General features: G+C 37.1%; 1 protein-coding gene across 1 annotated transcript in view; it reads right to left on the reverse strand.

Moving 5' to 3' along the window:
- Window positions 1-14,848: 14,848 nt before the first annotated feature.
- Window positions 14,849-27,986, reverse strand: part of LOC136985638 (ubiquitin carboxyl-terminal hydrolase 37-like) — a 74,991-nt gene continuing 61,853 nt past the window's right edge. Inside the window, exons 20-21 of the mRNA XM_067282959.1 lie at window positions 22,252-22,460; window positions 14,849-15,913 (exon numbers count right to left, since the gene is read on the reverse strand). Coding sequence (XP_067139060.1) covers window positions 15,856-15,913; window positions 22,252-22,460 — 267 coding nt within the window. The 3' untranslated portion in view covers window positions 14,849-15,855. The remainder of the gene's footprint in view (window positions 15,914-22,251; window positions 22,461-27,986) is intronic.

Genomic DNA, 27,986 nt, shown 5'->3' on the forward strand with positions numbered 1-27,986 from the left:
TAATTCTGGCTGGATATCTAGTTCCTCTGAAGAGAGAAGAGGAGGGTTGACCTCCTTCTTGTTTGTATTATTACTTAAATTTCTGTTTAATCTTTTCCTTGGCAGTGAAAAATTACTATAGTACTTTGGGTAACCTTCAAACTTAGTAGGAACTGCATCAACAGACAGTATTGGAACATCACAGGGGATAATAACTTCTCCACCATTCACAATATGTTTCCAATTTCTGATTATAAAATGTTCCTCAAAGTGTAATTCACAAACCCTATGCCAGGGCTCCAAAGTTAAGTCCCTGCGTCTGATTAATTTCTTCCAATCTTTTCGACGATTGTCGTCTTTTGGTGCCAAGAAAAGAGATTTTTTCTCTTTGCAGGATCGGTACCCTGTTTTACACAATGGAACAAAACACGTACCTGATTTTGATTTTCGGGTGTTTGGTTCTTGTTTAGCCATTATTTGATTAACATTTCCTATGAATATATTTACTTTAAAAACACAAATTTAATCGCTTTCAATGTTGTATGAAAGGATGCTATATAAACAAAGCGAAAGTAGCGCTACGATTGACATCAGCGCCACCTTTTCTGTGACGTCACTAACCTCGGCGCAGGACCAAACGGTTATAATAGAGGGATATAGCGCTTTTGACACTATATTTTCTAGCCACTTTAGACAAGACGATGCAGTCAAGTGCTGACATCTGTTGTCAATAAATTCTACGTATGTTTTAATTACGTTAATTAAACCTTCAAAGTGCTTTCACATTCCTGGACCATTAAGATAAGATTCATTTCAAAGTGTAAATTGAAGGTAAATGTACTCTATTATTTTTTCTATTTAGATATATAATTTTAGGATTTTTATTTTATGTTTAGACATAATCCCTGAAAATGAATAAGGGCAAAAACAAAGCGAAGAGAAAGGTAATTTTCTTAGAAACTAAGACTACGATTTTAAAACGAGTTATTTTCTGTGAGACTTTTTTAATGCGGTCCCTATTCACCGCATTAAAAAAAATATATTTTTAATTGTGCTGCGAAAACTATTTTTTATAGCCACTCGTGAAGTTTCGTGCGATTTTTTTTTATGCGTTTTTTATGCGGTCTCTATCCACCGCATAAAAACAGGTTTGACTGTACATGAATCTTGGACCCCTCTTCCAAGTGGGCCTTGTACGAATGCACCTGTTACACCTGCCTAGTTACGGCACTGATTGTATGAAACGATTATACACCCCCTCTCGAGCTACTCGGAACTTCTTTCTTCGCCCCTACGGGCAGACTCGGTATGACCGCAGCGTTTAAGTAAAAAAAAGTTCATAGTTTCGAGTCATCAGTCAAGGTCTACACTACACGGTTCTTTACGTGTGAGAAAAACATTTCGAACACGTTAATTTGTTTTATTATTTACCTCTAAATTACCTTGCTAGTATTTTATTTATTAACGAATAATACAATAAAAATTTAGGAATCCAGTTTTACTTAAAAAAGTAAGGGGAGAAAAAGTCTGTATAGTGAAACATTTTTTTGCAAACTTTGTATACTTTGTTTTAATTCAAAGAACATGTCGTACATTTTATAAAAATTGATATGATAGGCTACTCTTTACCAAAAAGTTTTGGCCCTGAAAAGGGCCGTTTCATATTTTGAAGTTTACTTTGAACTGGTGTACTTAGTTACAGCTTTAGTACTCTCCGAAACGGCGTGCTTGGCCAACTCTCCGGGCAAGAGAAGAAGAACGGCAGTTTGGATTTCCTTCTTCGCCCCTACGGGCTGACTCAGATCTTCCTTCTTCGCCCTGTCGGGCAAACTATCGATCTTCCTTCTTCACCCTGTCGGGCGGACTATCGATCTTCCTTCTTCACCCCTACGGGCTGACTCAGATCTTCCTTCTTCGCCCTGTCAAACGGACTATCGATCTTCCTTCTTCACCCCTACGGGCTGACTCGGATCTTCCTTCTTCGCCCCGTCGGGCAGACTATCGATCTTCCTTCTTCACCCCTACGGGCTGACTCGGATCTTCCTTCTTCGCCCTGTCGGCGGACTATCGATCTTCCTTCTTCACCCCTACGGGCTGACTCGGATCTTCCTTCTTCGCCCTGTCGGGCGGACTATCGATCTTCCTTCTTCACCCCTACGGGCTGACTCGGATCTTCCTTCTTCGCCCTGTCGGACGGACTATCGATCTTCCTTCTTCACCCCTACGGGCTGACTCGGATCTTCCTTCTTCGCCCTGTCGGGCGGACTATCGATCTTCCTTCTTCACCCTGTCGGCGGACTATCGATCTTCCTTCTTCACCCCTACGGGCTGACTCGGATCTTCCTTCTTCGCCCTGTCAAACGGACTATCGATCTTCCTTCTTCACCCCTACGGGCTGACTCGGATCTTCCTTCTTCGCCCTTCGGCGGACTATCGATCTTCCTTCTTCACCCCTACGGCTGACTCGGATCTTCCTTCTTCAGCCCCTACGGGCTGACTCGGATCTTCCTTCTTCGCCCTTCGGGCGGACTATCGATCTTCCTTCTTCACCCCTACGGGCTGACTCGGATCTTCCTTCTTCACCCCTACGGGCTGACTCGGATCTTCCTTCTTCGCCCTGTCGGGCGGACTATCGATCTTCCTTCTTCACCCCTACGGGCTGACTCGGATCTTCCTTCTTCGCCCTTCGGGCGGACTATCGATCTTCCTTCTTCACCCCTACGGGCTGACTCGGATCTTCCTTCTTCGCCTTTCGGGCGGACTATCGATCTTCCTTCTTCACCCCTACGGGCTGACTCGGATCTTCCTTCTTCGCCCTGTCGGGCGGACTATCGATCTTCCTTCTTCACCCCTACGGGCTGACTCGGATCTTCCTTCTTCGCCCTTCGGGCGGACTATCGATCTTCCTTCTTCACCCCTACGGGCTGACTCGGATCTTCCTTCTTCGCCCTTCGGGCGGACTATCGATCTTCCTTCTTCACCCCTACGGGCTGACTCGGATCTTCCTTCTTCGCCCTGTCGGGCGGACTATCGATCTTCCTTCTTCACCCCTACGGGCTGACTCGGATCTTCCTTCTTCGCCCTTCGGGCGGACTATCGATCTTCCTTCTTCACCCCTACGGGCTGACTCGGATCTTCCTTCTTCGCCCTGTCGGGCGGACTATCGATCTTCCTTCTTCACCCCTACGGGCTGACTCGATCTTCCTTCTTCGCCCTACGGGCTGACTATCGATCTTCCTTCTTCACCCCTACGGGCTGACTCGGATCTTCCTTCTTCGCCCCGTCGGGCGGACTATCGATCTTCCTTCTTCACCCCTACAGGCTGACTCGGATCTTCCTTCTTCACCCCTACAGGCTGACTCGGATCTTCCTTCTTCGCCCCTCGGGCGGACTATCGATCTTCCTTCTTCACCCCTACGGGCTGACTCGGATCTTCCTTCTTCACCCCTACGGGCTGACTCGGATCTTCCTTCTTCGCCCTGTCGGGCGGACTATCGATCTTCCTTCTTCACCCCTACGGGCTGACTCGGATCTTCCTTCTTCGCCCTGTCGGGCGGACTATCGATCTTCCTTCTTCACCCCTACGGGCTGACTCGGATCTTCCTTCTTCGACCTTTCGGGCGGACTATCGATCTTCCTTCTTCACCCCTACAGGCTGACTCGGATCTTCCTTCTTCGCCCTGTCAGACGGACTATCGATCTTCCTTCTTCACCCCTACGGGCTGACTCGGATCTTCCTTCTTCGCCCTGTCAGACGGACTATCGATCTTCCTTCTTCACCCCTACGGGCTGACTCGGATCTTCCTTCTTCGCCCTGTCGGGCGGACTATCGATCTTCCTTCTTCACCCCTACGGGCTGACTCGGATCTTCCTTCTTCGCCCTGTCGGACGGACTATCGATCTTCCTTCTTCACCCCTACGGGCTGACTCGGATCTTCCTTCTTCGCCCTGTCGGGCGGACTATCGATCTTCCTTCTTCACCCCTACGGGCTGACTCGGATCTTCCTTCTTCAGCCCCTACGGGCTGACTCGGATCTTCCTTCTTCGCCCTGTCAGGACGGACTATCGATCTTCCTTCTTCACCCCTACGGGCTGACTCGGATCTTCCTTCTTCGCCCTGTCGGATGGACTATCGATCTTCCTTCTTCACCCCTACGGGCTGACTCGGATCTTCCTTCTTCAGCCCTACGGGCTGACTCGGATCTTCCTTCTTCGACCTTTCGGGCAGACTATCGATCTTCTTTCTTCACCCCTACGGGCTGACTCGGGTCTGCTATAAATATGTTTCAGTTGATCAGGAGTAATTCTATTTTTGATTTCCTAAAACGAAAAATAAAAACCTACTTACTGAAGTTTATTTTTAATGAAAATTATTTTGGAAATTGTCATAAAAAAAGAAAAACGAGAAAATTTCCTCTTAATGCAAGTTAAATGTTTTGCAGTGTTATTCTTCTTCCCGTGGGCGAAGAAGAATAACATCTGACATCCGAGAGGTATTTTCATACCTTGTGAAGCATGGAGTAAGTATACATTATATTTATTCCATGCTGCGGAGGTGATACGTTGCTAAATGCGTATGACGTGATAGTTACATAGGGTTCCTTTCAATACAGCGTAAAAGTAGTTTTGGTCTGTCTGTTATTCCTGTTAAAAAATGATTGGGCCTTAATGGTAAATGTCACAAATTGACAAAAACGTACTGTTTTTAACGTACTGTGAATAATTTGTTGTAATCTATTCTTTTTTAGCTAATTTTGAGATAATATTTTGTTGTTGTTGTTGATTTTTTTGTAATTATTACCCATACAGTTCGGTTTATATTTTCATTTATTTTGTATTTAGGTTTCTTGGTTAGCTCACAGATGGTGGTTTTTTCGCTGTATAAGTGTGTTTTGTGTTTTTGCATCTTGGGAAACTATCCATTGGATTGACGTAGAAATTAAATTTTTGTGTTTTGCTTTTAAGTATGTAGGTTACACTTCTTTGTTTTTTCCTGAATAGTTCTCTTTATGATTTAAAATTTCTAAATATTTAATTGTTTTTTAATCAATTTTGTTTATGTAATATTGTACTTAGTTAATTAGTTTTTACCTAGCAAGAGGCTTCTTAATTTTCACAACAACACATTATGGGTGCGTTTACTTTTGTGCTAATAGTGCTACTTCTGAACACCGAAAGTGACGTCATTAGCATGTGTATTCGTGGTTACATGTCCAGTTCGAAAGTAAACGCGAACCAAACAAAAAATTTGGAGATTTCCTGCAAATAATATTGTCAAAGCTGCTATTTTAAATTTTGCGTTACAGATAGAACTACTTGATTCTGAATCAGACGAGGAAGATCTTATTGTGGATATAATTGTAGAAAAAATGAAAGAAGAAAAAAGAAAAGTTAGGTCAAAAAAAAAAAAATAGAAAGTTTTATTGAAGAGACTGTAGCTTTTTATAATCCAACCGATTTTAGACAGCACTTAAGACTTACAAGAGAATCTTTTGAAAGTCTCCTTTATACGAACTTTAGTTTTGGATTATTATTAATGCTGTTCATTCTTTACGATTTATTTAATGCTCTGGACATAACATTTCTGAAGATTCCAAACGCGTATAAGGTAAACTTCACTTTTAATCATAAACAATGAGTAAAACTTAATTTTTTCACATCTGTTTATGAAAAAAGTCATCTAAAGCTATTAAACCTTACACAATAAAAAAAAGATCATTGTCAACATTTTATACAACAAATAATTGAAATTTACCAATAAAAATACTTTCTGCCGTTTATTTTTCCAAAAATAATTCCATTTTCATTACTTTGTACAGAAAGTAATTTTTTCATGGGAGCAGCCATATTGAATTAGCGCAAAGCTCGACAACGAACTAGCTAGCACTCCGAGCTTACCAATTTCACTAAACATGACGTCACATAGCTCTAAAGTAAACGCCAATGAACGTGGCACTCGGACAAAAGTATACAGTCTGAGCGTGCTGACAGTAAAATTAGCTCAGAAGTAAACGCCCTATGTCACTGAGAATTTTTTATTCACTTTAACCCCTTAAGACCTTAACGAACGTTTTCAACCTGTTCTACACGTCATCTTTATTTTTTTTTAAATCTATGGAACATTGATAAGTTTTTTTCCGAATATAACAGTTAAGAACACATTTAAAATATAAAAATCTTTGGAATATATTGCAATATTATATTAAGTTGTAATAATCCTTTACGGTAAGAATACTGTTGTATTACCCGCATCATGTTTGAAATAAGTATACTAAATAAATGAAGTGATAGGCCTAATAATTAGTACGGGTTACCGAACGTTTATTTTATGAATTATGTAAAAAGGCACTAAAGGTACGGTTTGCTATGCTGCTCGTTCGGAACGAAAATTATTTTGTTACACGAACTAGCTTACAAGGACCTTTTGTCTAGGGCTCACAGGGTAAGGGACACAGCCCGATATATCCGATTTACTCACAAAAATTCTCGAGTTTCTTAGCCCACCCGGATTCGATACCCGGTTTTCAGAACCATAGGTTGATGTCTCAACCGCTCTGGTTTCACCAAAGACTATTAGTTTATTAGTACGTTTTTTATAGAATGAAACCGTATTCTCGAACTCTCGGTTTAGATGGGGAAACATATATTTATACAATTTCCCGTAGACAGCCAGACGGTCGAACCGTAAAGGTGACAGCCTACCACTCCGGGGTACCCGGAATCAAATCTGGAGATAAGGGAATTTCATAAGGGAAATCTATTTTGTTACTTCGGCACAATGAAGTGCAGTTGATTAAGATTCGTGCTGAAGAAACAAAGTAAATAAGAAGACACGGTTTCAAATTTAATCGGGGAAATCCAATAAAGGAATTTTGTTCCCTTGAGGAAACGTACGAAAATATTCCGATAATCTACATAACACTTATATTAAATAAAGTGATTTACCCGTAATACGAATTCGTTTAAAATAGATTCCTTCTATAGTAATTTGTTGTGAGTTGGCTAATGTCGACTTCCAAATGTTTCATTTCAGTTTTGTTTCCTTTACTGAAATACGGTGTTTCTGTCTTTCCCTTTTCCCTCGATTATTCTGAAAGTTCTCAGCTCTTTTCTTTCGTTATTTCTTCTAAAACAAGAAAAAAAAATTCGCTATTTTCCTTGGAAAGTGCCGGCGATACGAAAATGCAGTTTGGATTCAGACCAACAACAATGGCGTTTGTATTGTTGATTCGGTAACAATCACGGATGAAGCTAAAATTTAATTGTTGTCGTCGATGACGTTTAGCGAATGACGTCACGTCATGTATAAAATTTCATAAGGTTTTCTGTCTTGCAGATTTCGTAAAATTTTGTTAAAAATTTTCTGGAATATCAAAGAATTTTTAAAATTGGCTTTCGTTAAACTGAAGGAAAATCTCCAATTACATTTTATACGAGGGAGAGAAAGAAAACTGAAATTAAAAGTTTATGTCTTTATCGAAAACATTTAAAAAATTTAAAAGTTTACAAGTACTGTACAATAGCTTAACTTTTGCAAATTATTAGAAAGATTACGGTAACAAAATGTTTCTGCTCGAAATTTGTTTGTTTTGAAATATCCGGCCGACATAAACATAAGCTAGTTTATTCATTTTTCTAAATTATTTACTATAAAGTCTAAAACTATTTGTATTATATATTTAAATATTTTATAATAGCATAAGACTTAGTAATGTCAATCTTTATTTAATTCAAGTTAAATTACCAATTGAATAAAAATACTTCAGTGCGTTAAGTATAAATCGAACTTTTTGCTAAAATAAATTCGTAAACATAATTAAAATTTAATAATTATAAATATTAACTTCGTAATTTATGAAATTATTATTTAATTAATAAAACAAATTAAATTCTCAAAAAACAAAAGGAAGTTTTGATAAAGCCACTACCCATTTCCGTCTCCAGGTGGTGTTCTATATTTCATGCATGGTAGACCCACCCATTATAAGACCCTCAACTCCATCCAAACACAATACCTTAAGTTATGTCTGGGTCTTCCCCTCACGACCAACAACATCGTTACCTCCGTGCCGTTAAAAGGACCACGATCGAACTGCGCTTCCAAAAGGACATCATCAAACAGTACAGCATGTACTTAAAAAAAGCGAACGACGACCGCCTCTTCTATGAGATCTTACATCATATTTACCACCCAGACGGTGTTACTCTGGTCAGAATCCCGCTCAATCATTTCACCCGCAACTGGATCATCCGCCACAACATCACCATCTCGCCCGACAATATCCCCTCTCCCAACAACACGCCTTCACACTGATCACCATATCTCCCTCGGCGACTACGACTTCCAGTGCACAAATAATCCTAACGACAGTATCCGTCTCTTCTTCAAGATCTGGCGCGATCATCATCCTTCCCTCACTTTCATTGCCACCGATGGCTCCAAAACGCTTCACAGAGTTTCCGCGGCATATATCGACGATACTCACAACATCACAGCCCATTATACCCTCCACCCTGACTCCTCCATCTTCACGGTTGAGGGTTATGCCATCCTGCAGGCAATCTCTTATGCCACCACCTCTTGTGACAATCCCGTCATCTGCACAGACTTCAAATCTGTCCTCTCCGCCTTGATCAATTATAATGTCAACTCCCTACCATCATTCGAAGCATTCACGAACGTCTCCACATCCACTACTGCCATGGCAAACACTTACATCTCGTTTGGACTCCAGCTCATCTAGGCATTGGAATCAATGAAAAAGTTGACACCCTCGCCAAAAGTTACCTGTCCACCTCTGTCAACTCCAACTACATCACACCTGAAGACCTCTCTGTTGTCCTGCGCTACGATCACCTAAAGAACATGGAAGACGACTGGAACCACTACCGTAACCACTCCAATTACCCCTGGCTGAACGACTCTTCACATACCAGCATTCTCTCCATCACCGATCGCTACATAAACATCCTCGTTAACCGCGCCAGGACCAACTCGCTGCTTATGAATCACTTTCTCTTCTCCCGGAAAATTAAAAAGACGGATAAATGTAGTACTTGCCCCGACCAGATCGACACTTCTTCGCATCGTCTCGACTACTGCCCAAATTTCAACAATATCCGGCAAAAAATTCTAAACGACTATCTTCTCACCACGTCACATAACCCCAAGATCTCCAACTATCTTAACCTCAATCCTCTTTCCACCTGTCAGGAAGCCCTGACTATTTTTTTTAAAGAGTACACCAAAACGTTCCGTTACTAGTGGGCGTCACCGCGGCTCCCATCAATACACACCTACAAGCTGATGTCTGACTTCACCGCTAGAGGACGACCAGCCAGCAACTAAACATCTACGCGACGCTTAAGCCTCGCAGCAGCGTCCAACCGACAATTTTTAAAAGAAGAAGTAGTAGACTCACGTGGTAAACTTTACTGTATAGTGTTTTGTAAAGCATCCTCCAACCAATCAATCGACCATAACAACAACAACAGCTGATAAGTTAATATTTATTACGATGTTAATCTTTAGTACTACCACGTCAGTTCTATATGCGATTTCCAGAAACACGTTGTAATCGTGGGCAAGAAATTGAAATTTAAACAGTCAAAATGAGTGCATTAATGTAAACCCATAGACCACGTGATGACATTCGACAGAACATGGCGGCGATGACTCGTTTGTCGCTACTCTGATATCTAGGTAATCTATTAAATAATATCTAGGAGCGCCCCTAGTGGCCGTTCTAGGCATATCATAACAGATATACAAACAGCGCCATCAAGTTGTGAAAAAAACAAAAATAACTCTATACAAAATAAAATTATGTTTATTTATGCATTATGTGTTTATATATTTATCTACTAAATTATTTATTAATGAATTAGCTATTATTATTATATATATGTATGTTGGAGGTCCATCCCATTTTTAGCTCCCACGACAGAGAAGTGTCCCGCATTTCAACATAATTTGTCTGGTCACTTTATCATACAAGGAAAAATGGTCAAGGATAGAGACCTCCACCCAAGTCAGTGTTGAATGATTATTTTCAGCTCTGCGTTTAATCAAATCTCACTTGTTCGCTAACTTGAAAGAGAACATAATGAAGTTTAGCCCTTTTTTTAGAACAAATTCTCCTTAATTAAATTTTGTTCAATATTTTTAGTGTTAAATTTTTTACCTCAGAATTAGTATCATTATGTATAGTATTAGGGTTTCTATAACAGTTGAAGGCAAAATACAGACAGATTAGCATTAAAAGTATTCAGACAGCGAGGCAAAATAAAAGGAATTTATTCATGTTTTTTAATCTAGTAAATGTAGGCAGGGCCGTCTGAAGTTAAATTACACTTTCCTTCGGAGCACAGAATGCAATTTTAAATATAAGAAAACTATTTTACCACTTAGACAACAAGTACTATCGAATTATAATGAACGAATAAAAACCGTTATAATTAATGCGCTCGTTCTCTAAGCCAGTGGTCTCCAAAGTGGGGTTTGAGTACCCCAGTGGGTACGGCAAGTTTTCCTTCAAAATACTGTATGTATGTCCTATACAGTCAAAATACTGTAATTTTAATTCAAAATGTAAATTTGTAATTTGATTTAAATGTGTGCATATTGTTTAAAATAAATAATTTGAGTTTTGACTACACACACACACAGACATGCATGCACACAAATATCGTAAATTTTTCGTCGGATGGAGAATTATTTTCTTTAAAATTAAGACAAAGTCTGTCCAAAAGGGACCACCATTTATTTTTCTTGCGTTCTTAGACAATACACATTCTTGGCAACTGACCACTCTCTGTAGGCTCTAAAAGGACATTTTTTAACTTCTGGCAACAAGTAGCCTACAGAGAGTGGTCAGTTGCCAAGAATGTGTATTGTCTAAGAACGCGAGAAAAATAAATGGTGGTCCCTTTTGGACAGATTTTGTCTTAATTTTTATAAAAACATATATCGTATTTACTTGCATATAGGACGAGGTGTGACTTTAAAAATCAAAATAAATAAAAAAAATTAGATTTATTAATACAATTCTAATTTTATTTCGTTTAATCACAAATGCACCTAAATGTACACATAAAATTACTGGCATTTTAAACTTTAAGGAAAAATCTTGTAAAATCGTCAACATAATTTGTTCACGTAAAGCTGGACAATTGGGAGCCTTTCTTGCCAATTCTTAACAGTTGAATCCACCCTCCGTCGATTACACTTACGAGTTTCTCCGAATTCTGATTTCCAAATAATCATCTGTTTTCACCTGGGAATGGATTAAAACTTATATCGAGCTCCCGCGTGATTTTGGCATTTCAATCTGGAATTGAATTCAAAAGCTTTGTTTTTCCTATTGCTATTCATCTTTACTCCCGACAATATACAAGAACGATTCAAACGACCCAAATAAAATACTTATGTTTTTAATACAAGAGGGTTTTTTTTTAACTCTTTCCGCCCTGTGGGCACTAAGAGGGCCTCTTTTTAGTAGGCCCATTATGGGTTCGGCCAGGCCCACAATGGGGCGACCGGATGGTGAGGGACGGGGCCCGACATATCCGAACGGACCACCCCCCGAAAAATTCCTGGGGATTATTCGACCCGTTCGGATTCGATCCCGGGTCCCCCAGAGCGGTAGGCTGCCACCTTTACCGCTCGGCCATCCGGCCGTCTAAAAATACAAGAGGGTAAGCATCCGGTAAAAAAAATGCGAATACACGATTCACAAAAATTATTTGCAAAAACGCAAAGAATCTTTCACTCGCGCGTATAGGACGACCTAGGGTTTTGAAGCTGGGATAAATGAATAAAAACCTCGTCTTATATGCGAGTAAATACGATATATTATATATTATATTATAGGGATGCAACTTATAATTATTTTCGTCTTTGGGGTACGCGATCAAAAAAGTTTGGAAATCGCCGATCTAGAGCAGTGGTTCTTAGTGTTCCGCAAGAACACCAAGAACCACTCTTAGTGTTCCGGTTCTTAGTGTTAGAATCCTACTTCGAGTGTTCCACGAAAGATTTTAGTTTTTATTCAAATTTATTCCTATTGTTATAGTCGTAGACAATTCCATGTTTTTATTTTATTCAATACATTAACGTTTATTGCTTCATTGTTTCCCGAGAATAGTAAACATGGAATTGCTTATCAATTTTTTAATATATTGATGCTAATGCTCCGTGTAATAAAAAGTATATGAATGGTGTTCCGCGGCCTCAGAAAGGTTGAGAACCACTGATCTAGAGAAAGCATATGATAACAAGAACTATTCTTTTTACCTTGCCAGAAGGATTTTTCAATCCAGTAGATCGTCCAGACATAAAAACTTCGCGATACAATGTAATTGAATACTTTATTCTTGGTATGCCCGCATTAATCCATGTTTGGTCCAAATAGTACATCTTACGGCCTCTTATTTTTGGTAGATATTGTCTTTGCTATAAAATGATATAGTCTCTTTCAATTAATCTATTATTTCTGTTTCGGTTTGCATAGTTAAAATTAAGTAATAAAAAGTAAAAATACATTACAGATGGATACTAGTCCTATCTTCACTGCTTGTCATGTCCAATCACCAGGAACAACTATTTCCATTGCAGAGACAACCTTTCTTTAGAGGCTATGCCTCTGCACAAATATGTAAAACAGTTTAAAAATGTCAGCAGGTGAGTCCTAACACATTTAAAAATATAATATTTCTTTAGTTGTTCCTGGTGATTGGACATGGCAAGTAGTGAAGATAGAACTAGTATCCATCTGTAATGTATTTTTACTTTTTATTAAATTGTGATTCTGCCAGCCCTTTTTACAAATAAAATTAAGCAATTTTAACAAATTGTATATCGTGGACCGAGAAGTCTGGTAAATCTGGATCATCATTAACAGCTTGTAATACCTTATCTACAGTAGGTAATTCATTTAAAAAATAAAAATTGTGTACTTTACCTCTAATGGCACATTTTGTGAATTCATCATACTTGTCACAAACTCTGCTACAAATTCAAGTACGCTTACGGGTTTTCTGAGGGGTTTTCAGTTTACCATTAGTAGAATATTCTTTATGAATTCTGTAAATGCTCCTTTCTGATACTCCTGTTGTCTTTGCCACTGTAAGATTCCCGTGAATCTTACTAAATAGTTCGAGAATAGTTCATTAATAGTGCCTGAGAAAGGAAATGGATACAAGGCTTAACACATTACACATTTATTTAACATATATATTTGTATGTACAGAACAGAGCCATATAAAGGGTACCATCGGTTTCACTGCTTATATATCGGGCAGCCAAGCCCTCGGGCGCTGCGCTTGACTGGCCCTTTACAAGTCGTGGTAAGACACATGACAGCCGCCATTTTCACTATATCATTCACACATACTTCCAAATTCGTTTCAGTTAAAGAATTAAACAAATTCAACACTATTTGTTTATCTGAACTCCTCAGCGGTTTTCCTTGTCGATGTTTAACTGTATTTACGTTTAAGTTTTCCATTTTGTAATTCGACAATAATAATAATTTGAAATAATAATAGTTATTGTAATGAATGGAAAACAAAACCAAATCATCATAATGCGATTGACCAGAAAAAGTTTATTTTTAATAATTCAGAATGTGCAAAATAACAACTTTACAAATATGAAATAACTACATTTATAATCATTGCTAATTGATCAGTATTTCATTAATGATTTCAAAAATAACGAAGAACTATTTTCTGCGGACGAATGAGATACAACGCGGTTTCTAATGGATGGACATAGACTTAAACCAATAAAGGGGTGTGTGTCTTTGTTTATAATAGGTGCCAACTTACGATAGACTATAGAGCATCCAATCGAGTCTTCGAATACTCCATCTTTAGTCGGAATCACTTTGATTTGGATTAAACCTAGTAATAGAATTTCTACGTTGGCGAATTTGTCGTAAAAAACGAACATAACTGTCATCAAGATTTTTAAAGCATTAAAACCTATTTTAAACGGGAAATTACTAGGCAATTTCAGTTTACAGATTTCACTGTATTAATTAAAGATAATGCACTGTACTGTACAATGTCCAACAATCCCTTTCTACATCGTATAAATTCTTGCAAGCCTTGAACCAGTAGCGTAGCGTGAATGTCAGCCGCCCGGGGCAGAGGAAAATTCGCCGCCCCCTTATTTAGGTATCTCAATTTAAAAGACTAAAATATACAGTAATTCTAAAGAACTTTTCGGCAAGAACAAACATCATTATTGTGTATTGTACAGGTGTATTGTATTATTATTTATTGTGAAATTTTGCCGCCCCTGCCGTCCCCACTACGCTACGCCACTGCCTTGAACACCTAGCTTATATAGCACGATGGAAATTGTATTCTTTCATTATCTATCCATAACAAAATTTTATTGAATTAAGCATCATTATAATTCTTTGGGCAATTCCAAGTGCTTAAAAGACTGCATTCGTACAAGTAAAACTGATTGAGGATAAGGAAAATCTTACTACAATAGAGTCTACCTATATCTGTTGATTAAATATTTTAATATGACTATCAATAAATATGTATGACACATTAACAATTTTATAATTAATGAGTTTCTAGTAAAGTATCTATGAGTATGTTATCTAATTCATAAACGATCACAATGGAACCATTGACTTAACAATATTCTATTTTACATCAACTCCATATTATACGAAAACTATATGAATTGAGGGGTTGGATCTGCAGTTGAAAATGTTCAATAAATCTATTTTCCCGAGAAAAGTTAATATTTCTTTGAAAGGATGTGTAAAATTGAGAAATAATAATCTAAACTCACATATCATTTGATCTGTTTTACAAGTTGATAAAAGATAATTTTTGCAAATTCAAGGTTTATATATTTTATTTCAAGATTAATTTGAAGCAAGAATTTTACATCAAAGAACGATTTTCAATACTTTGAAAAAGTTCGACTTGACCATTGCCGAAACGAAATTATTACATCTGGAATATCTCGCACACTCGTCATAATTCGCGAAAAAAAAAAGGTTTCAAGAAAAGATTAAGAGTATTAAGTTCTGTATTACTTAATTTCGAGTCTAGTCATTAAAAAGAAAAACTGTAACGTTGGAATCCCACTACACTTTGTAATTTAAATAGTGAATATTGTCTGCATAAAAATATTCGCCTGTTATTTACAGCTTTGATCTGCATCGTCTGTACGAGAGATTTAACTTAACAAAAACTGTTTTTTCCTTGTCTTTGGTCATTTTTGCACAAATTAATTTTTCGATTAAATAAAAAAAATTGTAGTTGGTTAGCCGATGTAAAAATCTTAATTTTAAAGATGGGAGGTAAACAATTAACTCTAGAGTTTGAAATATCTGCACGACTGACTTGCACGTTGGATGACAAAACCCGTTCCAAATGGATTATCTAAACAATTGACGATGGCACAGACGAGTAAAATAAAATGTCTACAAATTAATTAATGATGCAGACAAAAAAGTTTTAACTATGTACATTTAATGATAATCCTTTCACGATGAAAAGTATAGAAAACAAAAGTTGCATATTAAATTTCAGTCATAAACAATAACAAATATACATTGCGTAAATGTCACTTTACGTCGAAATCAGTTCTTGTTCTTTCTTCCAAGTCGTCTTTTTCCGTCACTTGTCGACGGACGAAAGAATTCGGATAAAAATTAGACGTAGAAACCAAAGACAGTTTATTACAAAGTATGAAGAAAGTTCTCACATATGTAAAAATTGACATGGTGGATTTTTTTGGGTTTTTTCTTTTATATAAACAATTTCCTACAAAAACTGTTCAGCATGATGAAGTGCACGATCTCCAACGATGATTATGCCAATGAAGAAAAATGGAAGCTAACACCCATGGTCCGCAGATTTTTCTTTTCGTGAACAATTACGTTGCAATATTTCTCTGTAATAAAAATGCTTAGATTAATATTAATGTACACATACCTGCCAAAACCCGGAATACAAAACTGATCAAACCAAATTATAAAGTAGTTAAGCTTTCTTATCCTAATTATAACACTGGACACTTAGTCTACAAACGGACTATTATTATTCTGGACTTATCAAACATTCAATAACGAAGATGAATCAATTAACTTAGACAGCTTCATTTTCCAGTGTGCATTTGCAATATCCTCAATTCCTCTTTGGCTGGCATTTACATAAAATTTACACTAAAGTCAGTCATCTTTACTGATCATCAACAATCATATTTTCTTAAAATGCTAACTTTTTACCAATCACTTCATCAAACCAAAAATTAATAAAGCACAAGACTTGAACTAAAATCCACACATTTTAAGACATTTCAATCAGATCTATCTTTTTTTGGCTGTGTGGTCAAAGATGGAAGTAAACGATATAGTAGTTGAAAAGTTTTATAAAAAATGCAATGTTCCAAATATGTAGAGTTATTTTTTGTGTTCCATTGCAAATAAAAAGAAATACTGTTTATTAGTAAGATTAAATAAAATTATGTCCAAGAAAAATAATTAGAAGAAAAAGCTTTTGACTATGCTTATGTTGACTGGATGGAAGTTTTTGCAAAAATGGTTGGAAGAAAAATGCAAAATGCCCACAGGAGTAATGCAGAAACTGAATATATATATATATCGTTTCCATGCACACCAAATATTTTTTGACAAAATAAAAAAATAATAAGATAATTTAAAATAGAATTAGTTATAATGTTTAAGAATAATATTCAATTATTAAATCTTCAAAATAGAAAATCAAAACTTAATGAATACAGCATCTGTAGTGTTGCCTTTAGTTGTAATTGCAGAGTTGAAAGCAGGGCTTTGGAGCAGAGCTGGAACTGGAGCATTGAGCAGGTAGAGCAATGGATTTATACTCAGAGCAGGAGCACGGAAATTTGTAGTGCTCTGCTGCTCCAATATATATATATATATATATATATTTATTTAATATTTGAGATGACCCCCTCAGTTCTCTGAATTCTTGATGTGGAGTTAATGGGGAGGTGTGCTAATAAGTAGCAGATTTTAAACTCTGCTTATATAAGTCATAAAATTTAAAAATTGAGTTAAATCCATGTTTGACATAGTTCCGTTTTGTTTAGAATGAAAGTGGCTTTAGTCATTAAAAATTCACCACTAGGAGCAGCACTAATATTCATTTCTTACATTTGATTTTGAGTGTGACATTCATTCATTTCTGTTCACAATCAGTTTGTTATAACTGTATATCATAATTTGTAATTTGTTTGCAGAGGTGAGATTATTATTACTATTTGGTTATTTTGTATGCAGGAATGTTTATATGCATTAATTCTCAATTAATAACATTTAAATACTTGATTATTTAAGCCATGGTGTCAAACCAAAAATTTAAAACTGTCACCCATGATAGATGGTTGATTTACAGCAGAAGAGCTTAAAGAGATATTCGTTCTTGCGTAGACACAATGCAGTGACAGTTGATTTAAAACACTGGGCAAATTTTCATCCTTTATTCGATTGAAATGCTTTTTACATTGCGTGTTTTGGGCTGATACCCCTCTTCAGCCAACTAAACAACAAAAGATGTTTTTTACATAAGAAAAGAGTACAAACAGATACTTAAATTAAACAATACAACAGCATACAAGGGAGGTATACGACACAAATATAAACACGACACTCGATAAGACGTACTTTAAAATTGTCTGTACGTGTTACAAATACATGTGTACAAACAGCACAGCATTTGTTGGGGGTTGTTACCTCCCGAGTGTTAAGATCTTGTATACTGGAATTAATGATAAGTATACAATTATATAATCAACTAAAAAGGTGAATTTTTTTTCTTAAAAGTTCAAAGTAACATTACCCATTAAAAAAATGGAACACACCTCGCTCGAAAAAGTTTAGACAGAATACGAGTAGTCCAACAGCATGAATCTTTATAAAATTTTTTGTAAAATTTTTCAATATCAATCTATCTAAATATATCAAATTATTCTCTACAGATCGTATTTACAAAAAATATACCTGAAATTCGTCTACCGACATGTTATCTGGGAGTTCCCTTGCGTAGTGACTAGAGTTGTTTCCGTATACAAATCTCACATGCCGCCGTTTCAACTGCGTAGTTTGGTTTTTAATTTGCATACATTTGGCTAAGTACCGATAGGGCAGGTATTACTTTGAAGGAATTTTTCATTCCAACAAAATTATTCCGGAACATAACATTTTTTAGGGCCTATTAATATACAACAGGTGCCCATTGCCAATTTTTTTATTTCATTTTTAGATTTTAATATATATCTATCACTATGCAAATGATGTAATATCGAATTTTGAAACCGTTTCAAAATTAAAAAACGGTTTCAAAATTTGATTTGATATTACGTCATTTGCGTAGTGATAGATATTAAAATCTAAAAATGAAATAAAAAAATTGGCAATGGGCACCTGTTGTATATTAATAGGCCCTAAAAAATGTTATGTTCCGGAATAATTTTGTTGGAATGAAAAATTCCTTCAAAGTAATACCTGCCCTATCGGTACTTAGCCAAATGTATGCAAATTAAAAACTAAACTACGCAGTTGAAATGGTGGCGTGTGAGATTTGTATATGCAAGGGAACTCCCAGATAACATGTCGGTAGACGAATTTCAGGTATATTTTTTGTAAATACGATACAAGATTGTAGAGAATAATTTGATGTATTTAGATAGATTGATATTGAAAAATTTTACAAAAATTTTTATAAAGATTCATGCTGTTGGACTACTCGTATTCTGTCTAAACTTTTTCGAGCGAGGTGTGGTCCAATTTTTTAATGGGTAACGTTACTTTGAACTTTTAAGAAAAAAAATTCACCTTTTTAGTTGATTATATAATTGTATACTTATCATTAATTCCAGTATACAAGATCTTAACACTCGGGAGGTAACAACCCCCAACAAATGCTGTGCTGTTTGTACACATGTATTTGTAACACGTACAGACAATTTTAAAGTACGTCTTATCGAGTGTCATGTTTATATTTGTGTCGTATACCTCCCTTGTATGCTGTTGTATTGTTTAATTTAAGTATCTGTTTGTACTCTTTTCTTATGTAAAAAACATCTTTTGTTGTTTAGTTGGCTGAAGAGGGGCATCGGCCCAAAACACGCAATGTAAAAAGCGCTCCAATCGAATAAAGGATGAAAATTTGCCCAGTGTTTTAAATCAACTGTCACTGCATTGTGTCTACGCAAGAAAGAAAACATAAAACACGGTTTCCTCAAGATGAGAGCTATTCGTATTCGAATATGATAATGGAAAGAAAAAAATCAGTTACATGCAAGATGGAACACATTGTAAATGGCAATCTATACAATGCAACTTCAAGGCAAGTGGAACTAGTGTGTCGAAAAAGTTCAATCTTTGGTGGCATGTGAAGTGTAATCATCCTGAAATTTATGAAGGGTTAGTTAAAAAGAAGGATCAACAAGACGAAGCCGCTGTAAGAAGAAAGCATAATTACAACAATCTTACCATTGCATTTTCATGTCATAAGAAATGCAAAACTGATCAACCAATAATTGATACATATTTTACATCATCAAAGATTACAGTCACTATCGATAGCAATACTTTCCCAATACTTGTTGAGATGATTTGTATGAGTATGACACCACTCACCACTTCACATTAAATAACAAGGGATTCCATAAGATTGCTGGCAAAATGGCTCCAAAGCTTGGTGTATCGACAGGACATGATGCTGTTCGTCATTTAGTGATAAGCACAGCAGAATCTGCTCACATCAATCTAAGACAAACTTTAAAAAGACAATTATGCTAGTTAAAGCTAGATGCTGCAACCCGTGGAAATAGAAATTTTCTTGCCATGAATGTACAATTTTGGAATGAAAAAAGAGAAAACTGAAATAAAAACATTGGATATTGTCAATACTGAAGGAAGACATAACTCTTTATATATGTGAAAAATCAAATTAAAGAAACTTTGAACAAATTTGAAATTGATGAGAAACAAGTACTAAGTATTTGTGTAGATAATACAGCGAACATGACATATGCTGTAAATAAACTTGGCGATCATGAAAATATTTTCCAGGATAAAGATTAAAAAACTGAAGACATCAAAGAAATGAATGTAGACATTTTGCAACAGTGGATTAAAGATCCCTAATATTGCCAGCGTCGACTAATGATAATACGAAAATTAAACTAATGAGATGTGGGATTCACACTCTTCAACTGGCCATTTGGGATGGATTAAAGAATGAACCAATAATAAAAATATTAGGGAAAATTCGACAGGTTGTGGTAAAATTACAAATGTCAACAATTTGTAATGTTTTGCTGAAAATGTATGGTAAAACTCAATTCCTAGATACAGTAACAAGATGGGGTTCTACATATGCCATGCTTGATCGTCTTCTTTTTTTCAAAGACTACAGTGACCAAGTAGCTGCTGCTGGGACAAAAGACCTAGAACTTAGCAAAGCAGAATGGGATGAAGCAAAACATATCAGAACTGTTTTAGAAAAATCAAATATTTTCACAATTGCCCTTCAAGCTGCCGATCTTACTCCAGGGACGTTTATGAAAGAATGGTGTAAACTAGAAAAATGTATGGAAGAATTTGGAGAATATGTTGCATTAGGAATTGTCTTTCATAAAAAAGCAGAAAGAAAAGCTTATTCAAAACACACATTTTCTTGCTGGAGTGTATGTTGATTCTAAGTATAGAATCTTATTATGTGCGGCAGAAAAACTAAAAGTGAGAGAAGGTCTTTCAGACATCCAACAGCAAATCAAAAGGCAAACACTAATAGGTTTGGCTGAAAAGCCAGCAATTGTTGAGCTGTCACAGCCAACCTGTAATATAATAAATATAGATTTGGAAGATGATTTTGAAAAGAACTGGATAAAAGAGAAAACAGTCATCAAATTTCCACTATAAATAATAAAGATGACAACAAAATAAACAAACACATTGAGAAAGACTGCAGTGCAATAGAGGATACGGGGAGATTAAAGATGAATGTATTCGAAGCCACTGACCATTATCTGGAGTGCATCAGAAAAGCATGCAGGGTCACTTCGAGCATGCCAACTTCTCAAGCAAGTGTCGAGTGTCTATTTTCTGGATTAAGATTGCTTTTAAGTGATAATAGGCAGTCAATGAAGGACAATTTGCTGTCTGCCATTTCCATTTTATTTATTAAAATTAACAAATAAATTTTAGGTTGTATGTTAATATTTTCAATAAATAAATAAATTAGTTGTAAATAAACAAGTTTTTTTTATATGTATTTATATATCAAAGAAAAAATTAATGTAATTCCTATAAGAATGTTTTAACCAGAGCATGGAGCAAAGCTGGAGCAAATACTTTGGTGCCGGAGCAGATCAACTCAAAAAATGTTGCTCCAAAGCCCTGGTTGAAAGTATGTGGGAGAGACTGGCAGAGTACTAAAGGTATGGAATGCAAAACTATCAGATCAATTACAAAAAAATCAAAGTATGTCAGCAGTTAGTGAGCATTGGGTGAAACAGCTCTGGATACTTTAAGAATATTAACATTGAGGAAAATTTGCATAAAAGGCAGTTGTTTGAGCATACTGAAATTTTAAATTACACAGGAAAGAAAGAATAAATGAAATGAGTGATTAAGAACCCAATAACAACTGAGAGAGGGAGTCAGGTAGGCCATTTGCATATAAGTGTGGTTCACACTTATGGAACAGGGTGATAACAAGGAAGAACCTTTTTGGATATGTGAAATTAAAAATAAAGGTATATGGATTGTAATCAAGGTATATGAATGTTGGTATTCAGTACAGAGATCAGCTGAAGACGACTCTAGGAGCACTAAATGCATACTGGAAAATAAAACTCTAAGTTAATTCATTCATCCTTGTTACTGAATGTTTTATATCTGGAATAATAATAATAATGTTTGTAGACCAAAAACTGTATTATAAAATAGTTGACATACAGGATGACTAAAGTCAAAAAGCAGTTAAAACAATTGGGATGGTGGGTTTGTTATTCTCTCATGATTCAGTTATTCCATTGGCCTAACTGATTTTAGGGTCACCCTATTTATTTACAGAATTCTAAAGTGAAAAGCCAAAAAGACCTTCAAATTTTGATTTAAAAGTAGACAATAGTATTTATTTAAGAATAAAGAATTTCTTTTATTTAAAAAAAACTTTAAGATACTCATACTTTTAAAGATTTTATTTGATTATACAACTTGCATTAAGCAATCTACTTACTTTGCAACATAGAAAAAAAGATAACCCGTAGTTTCTCTCTGTTGAAAAACTTCATATTTTGTCCTTTTTTGTACTACATCATCATTAAAATGCCACCAACAGTCTTTTGCATCGTCGTAGGCATCGCAGAGATAATGTCCACTGTGTGCCGTCTGTCCAATGTGACTAACGATACTAACTAATTGATATGAATGTGGTAAATGGCCACTCTGAAAATAAAGCAGTAAATGTAATTTGAAATTTTATTACAATTATTGTAAAGTACTTTTCACTATATTAAATATAAATCACTTAAGTTGCTGCTATTGCTATTAAGACATCATTTTACGTTTTATTATTAAAAAAAATGTTTAAATATAAAATTGAATTGTTTGGCATTAAATAAGTCAAAAGGCCTGATGCAGGCATTGGGGCATACTGAATTACAAATAAAAATATAAAATAATTTATATTGCTAATTTAAATAATAGCTAGGGGTGCCCCTAGGGGCCATTTTTGGCATACAGTGACATTTTTTTCTTCATTGGGTAGTCATCATTTCCCCTTTCGGGGATCAGAGTCACCCTTGTTCCGCTACTCGCACCACAAGGGAGACGTTTTCTTTAATCATATTTCAATTTGTACATTGAGTCTTAACACATACATCAAAATAAGTTATTGTAAATATAAATACATATGTATTGTAAATATAATACATAGGCATCTTGCCTTTACAAGATTGCAACTCGTGTCGCAAAGGAAGCAACTCGCTCCCTCCCTCACGACAGTGCTTTCGCATGTAGGTTTTCACCTCCTGGATCATGTCTTTAGTCCTGATTATCATGTATAAGTCCAAGCTAGTGATGTTTATAGTCTATTTAGCAAGAAGTTATAACTGTATTTTCTCTCTCATACTTTGTGCACTCATTTATTACGTGTTCTAGGCCGTGGTCGCCTTTTCCGCAGTCACAAGATATCTCTTGCTGTTTGCCGATCTTTCTCAGGTATTCTTTTCTGTTACAGTGGTTTGATAAGAGCTGTGTTATTGTGTAATCATTTGGAAGCCATCTTAATTGGTTCATTCTTTCCTCTATGTTCGGGAGCAGCCAGAATGTATGCCTTCCTTTCTCGCTATAACTCCACTCCTCTAGTGATTCCTGCCGTAGCAGTCTTTTAACATATGACATTGGGATTTTCTTATAGGAAACTTCTGTTAGTAATGTGGCTTCTTTGGCGAGAGCATCTGCTCTCTTATTCCCTTCTATCCCAATATGGGCTTTCACCCATCTCACTTTGACATTTAGATTGTGTTCCTCTATGATATTCTTGACTTCCATTGCCATTATATTCTTATCACTGAATTGCTGCAGCATGTAGATTGCAACTTGACTATCAGTGTTTATTATGACAGAGCCAGAAACACAGGTGGAGAGAATCCACCTCATTGATTGAAGTATGGTGAACAATTCTGCTTGATACACAGAGCATCTGTCGTCCAGTCTAAATTGATCTTGGTAGATTTCCTCCTTGTCTTTTATTACTATGAAGGATGCTTCCACTCGATTCTCAACCTTTGACCCATTGGTGTATATTTCTATTTCTCCTCTTTCCTCTTCTGCCAGTTTAACAGCTTTACGTTTGTAGAGTTTTGGTAACATGGCAGCCGTTGGCTGCTTCTCGTAATCCGTCTCGTGGTATGTTTGATTACTTATACCAATTGAGTTTCCTCTCCTGCACTTATAACTTTTATCCCTTTCTCAAAGAACCAAGTCTATTAGTGTTGTCCTGGCTATGACCATCAAAGCCTCAGTGGAGGTTGTATGGAATGCTCTTGTCATTCTTAATAGTGCGACCCTCTGTGCACTCCTTAGTTTTCTTTTGATGGTTCCTTTTTCTGCGGCTTCATACCAAGCTCCCGCTGCATATATTATGTTAAATATAAACGCCACTTTACAGATTGTTGTGATAACCTCACTCTTAAGTCCCCACTTTGCCTTGGCCACTCTTGCCAGAGCGTTAAATAAATTTGTGCAGATTGTCCGTACATATGTAGCATGTGGCAACCAAGTTAGTCGGTGATCTAACACCACTCCTATGTATGTCATCTCTTTCTCCACCTTTATGTTGTATCCTTCCATCTTTATAATTGGTGTTCTCTTATATAGATCAGGGGTTCTTCCCCTAGTAAATACAATTGCTTTTGTCTTTTGGGGGTTAAAGTAGAGCTTAAGCTCTTTACCCCTCTTTGATATCAGTTTTAGAACTTTGTCTCCATTATTTTCTATTTCTCTTCTAGAATTTGAGCCGTATATTATGATTGTATCATCAGCATACACTAACTCAGTAAGGCCGTCTCCTTTGTTTTCAAGTAATTGTCGTAGACTATATTCCAAAATAGAGGTCCCGAATTAGACCCCTGAGGGCAACCTCTGCTGAGTATCTTTTGTATATTCGAGCCATTAGTGTTATAAATGATCTTTCTGTTACTTAAGCAGTCAAAGACTACTTCGTAAATGTTCACAGGACAGCTTGCTTTTCTTAGTATCTTTAGTATAAGGGGCCACCACACATGGTCAAAGGCCCCTTGAATGTCCAAACTTATACTGCAACAATACTTATTCTTGTCTAGTGTTCTTTTTATAGCATCGATGACTTTACAGATAACGTCCTCCGTTGACCTATTCGGGAGGAACCCATGCTGCTTTGGGCTGAGAAAATTTATGTCCTCAAGATGTTGGGTTATTCTCTGGCTGATGAGGAAGACCAAGACTTTTCCCATCTCTGGCAGCAGGCTAAGAGGCCTGTAGCTTTTGATCAGGCTCTTCTCTGCTTGGTCGCTCTTTGGTATGATGACCAGTTTAGCTATCTTCCAGATTTTAGGGAAGATTTTGAACTTGAGACATAAGTTGTATATTTTACTGAGGTAACTGGGGTTGATGTTCCAGATTTTATGCATTATTTCTGCTACAACTCCATTGTGTCCAGGTGCTTTGCCTGGCTTGAGCCATTGTATGGCGTTGTTAATCTCTTCCTTGGTAAACATCAGGTCCATCGACCCTGTGTATGGAGTGCAAATTTCCTCCCTTATTTGTATATGCTCTGTCATGTTGTTAGCGGGGTCATCATCTGGGAAAAACCCTGTCATCAATGTTTGTACAGTCTCCTCATACTCCTTTGTATACTCCTCGTTTACGTTCAGGGCTGTAACGTACTGCGGGTAGCTTCAGCTTCCCCGCACACGCCTTATAAATGTAATTCCATGGTTTGGTTGAACTGTTAGTGCAGAAATCTCTCCAATACTTTATTTTCACTTCTTTTATCTTCTGCTTATAGGACTGGCAGTGGTCCATATATTCTCTTTGCTTTCTATTTCTTTCTTGGTTGTTTCTTGTCCTCTGATACCTTCTACGGAGTTGATTGTTTACTCTCTGCATCTCTCCCAGATCTTTAGTCCACCACGGAACTGTCCTCTTATTGTTTATCTTTTTCAGTATTGTCTTATTACAGATTTCCACAACTTTATTATGAAACTTTGTTATACTGTTTTCTGCTTCCTCACTATTTGATATATCGTTCAGACTTAAGCTTTCTATCGTTTTCTCCAGTTTCATTTGGAAGAGCTTCCAGTCAGCCTTATTGATGGCATAATGTGCCATGTGTTCCTCTTCCATCCAACTGCACTGTCCGATTTCCATAAAAATGTAATTGTGGTCGCTTAGGCTGGTAATTGGAGCCACGACCCAACTTTGGATTAGTCTTAAAGCTCTGGTGTTAAACATCATAATATCAATCCAGCTTTGGCCCATTGGGCCCTCAAAGGTAGGCTGGGAGTTTGACTCATTTACAACATGCAGTTCATTGGCGCTCACAAAGTCGAGCAGCAGGTCAACTCACTCATCATCGTTGGGATCGCCCCACATCTGTGAATGGGCGTTAAAGTCTCCTCCAATTATTATGTTCTTATGTTTGAAGTTTCTAATCAATTCATCTAGCTCACTTAAGAATGGACCTAAGTCCTCCGTTATTGGGCAATATACAATAACCATTATTACACTATTTCTTCCGTGTCCCACTTCAATGCAGGTCATTCTCTTGTTACTCCATTGTGCGTAGTGTAGCACCGGGATGGAATTATTGTTAACTATTGTCAATGTTTTTGGTTTCTCACACTTGTCATAAAGCGTCCGGTAGGACGCTCTAAGGCAGCCCGGTGTGCCTCTTCGGCAGTACGGCTTTTGCACAAGAGCAACGTCTACCTTCTCTATTATCTTGCACAACACTGAAGTTGCCCCTATAGATTTCTGTGTATTTACCTGTAATACTTTAATTGTTTTGAACTGTTCTTGATTAGTTACAGCCATAGTCTATCTTGGCTATTATCATTTGTCTCACTTTTTGTAAAAGGGGGAACCTTTTAATCACACGCATTGTGACCTGTTTCCTTAAGTTTCTCCTGCCTACAGTTGCAGCATTCAGCACGGCCCTTATCTGGGCAGTCTTTGTACCTATGGTTTTGTCCGCATTGGCTGCAGACTATATCCTTTTCCATGCAGTTTTTAGCTATATGCCTGATTTTGCAACACTTATAACACTGGGTGACATTTATGTACTCTTCTAAGCCACATCTGGACCAGCCTAGATTGATTTTCTTTTTGGGCAACAGTATTTGGCGGACCCTTGGGTTGACCTCAGCCACCCCAACTGTCCGTTTTTCACGGCTTCCGTATTTAAATTTCAGTTCCACTTCTCTTTTATATTCATTGGTATTTAGATTGCAATTTAGTATGTCATTCTGTTCGTACAGACATTCCAGTACCTCTTCTTTTGGAGTGTCTTTGGCAACTCCATAGATAATTATTCAGGGTCTTCTCTTCACTGGCTCTCTAGTCTTCAAGCCAGTCTTTTCTTCTATTTCTCTTCTTAGCTTCTTCTTTTCTTCCTCAGAGCCGACTTCAATTGCCACACTGTCCTGTGTCGCAGTTTCTCATAGCCTGAATTTCCACTCCAAGTCATCATGTGGGTCTATGTTCTTCTTTAATCGGTCTTTAGTTTTCTCTGGGTCTTCACCCTCTTGTTCGGGTTCTACCAGTATTATTTCTTTGGGCTTCTGATTGGCCTTCTTCGGTACCACTTGTGCATAGCTTTGCACTGGTGCTGCTGTTGGTGTTGTAAGAACTTTGTCCAATTTTTGGTTGATGTCGTCCGTTGCAACTTGCAGTGGATCTTCTTCACTGTGTCTTAACAGGTTGATGATGGTCTCGATTTTCTCACAGATGAACGCTGTGTGCTTTAAGGTCATCTTGCATGCGTTATTTTTCCACCATGTATTCTTTTAATTTCATCACGGATACTTTTCGCACGAATCACTCTCTCTGGCTGGAGAGACACCTCCATCTCCTGGGACGACGTGACGTCATCCCAGGAGATGGAGCGAAAGGCCAAAAACATCAGAGACGGACGACAAGACGTCTGTTTCTGAAGTTTTTGGCCTTTTGGCCATAGCCTTTAAAAGGACTCTCTTTCAAACGTGTTGAACAAGCGCAGTTACTGATTTGTTTCACCCACTAGGGGCTACTCGTGGGCAAGACCTCTGGGAGGTTCAGTAACCGCTTCCCCTAAGGCTTCATTAAAGCACAAAATGAAAGAGCACGATCGAAAGGCACAATAAGCCTAAATAGACACACAGAACTCACTAATAAACACAAACGAAACAAGCTGGGGCACCCTGCCCAGCATACAGTGACAGAAAGAAAGAA

This window comes from Centruroides vittatus, unplaced genomic scaffold (assembly GCF_030686945.1).
Source record: "Centruroides vittatus isolate TY-2023 unplaced genomic scaffold, ASM3068694v2 contig_975, whole genome shotgun sequence".
NCBI lineage: Eukaryota > Metazoa > Arthropoda > Arachnida > Scorpiones > Buthidae > Centruroides > Centruroides vittatus.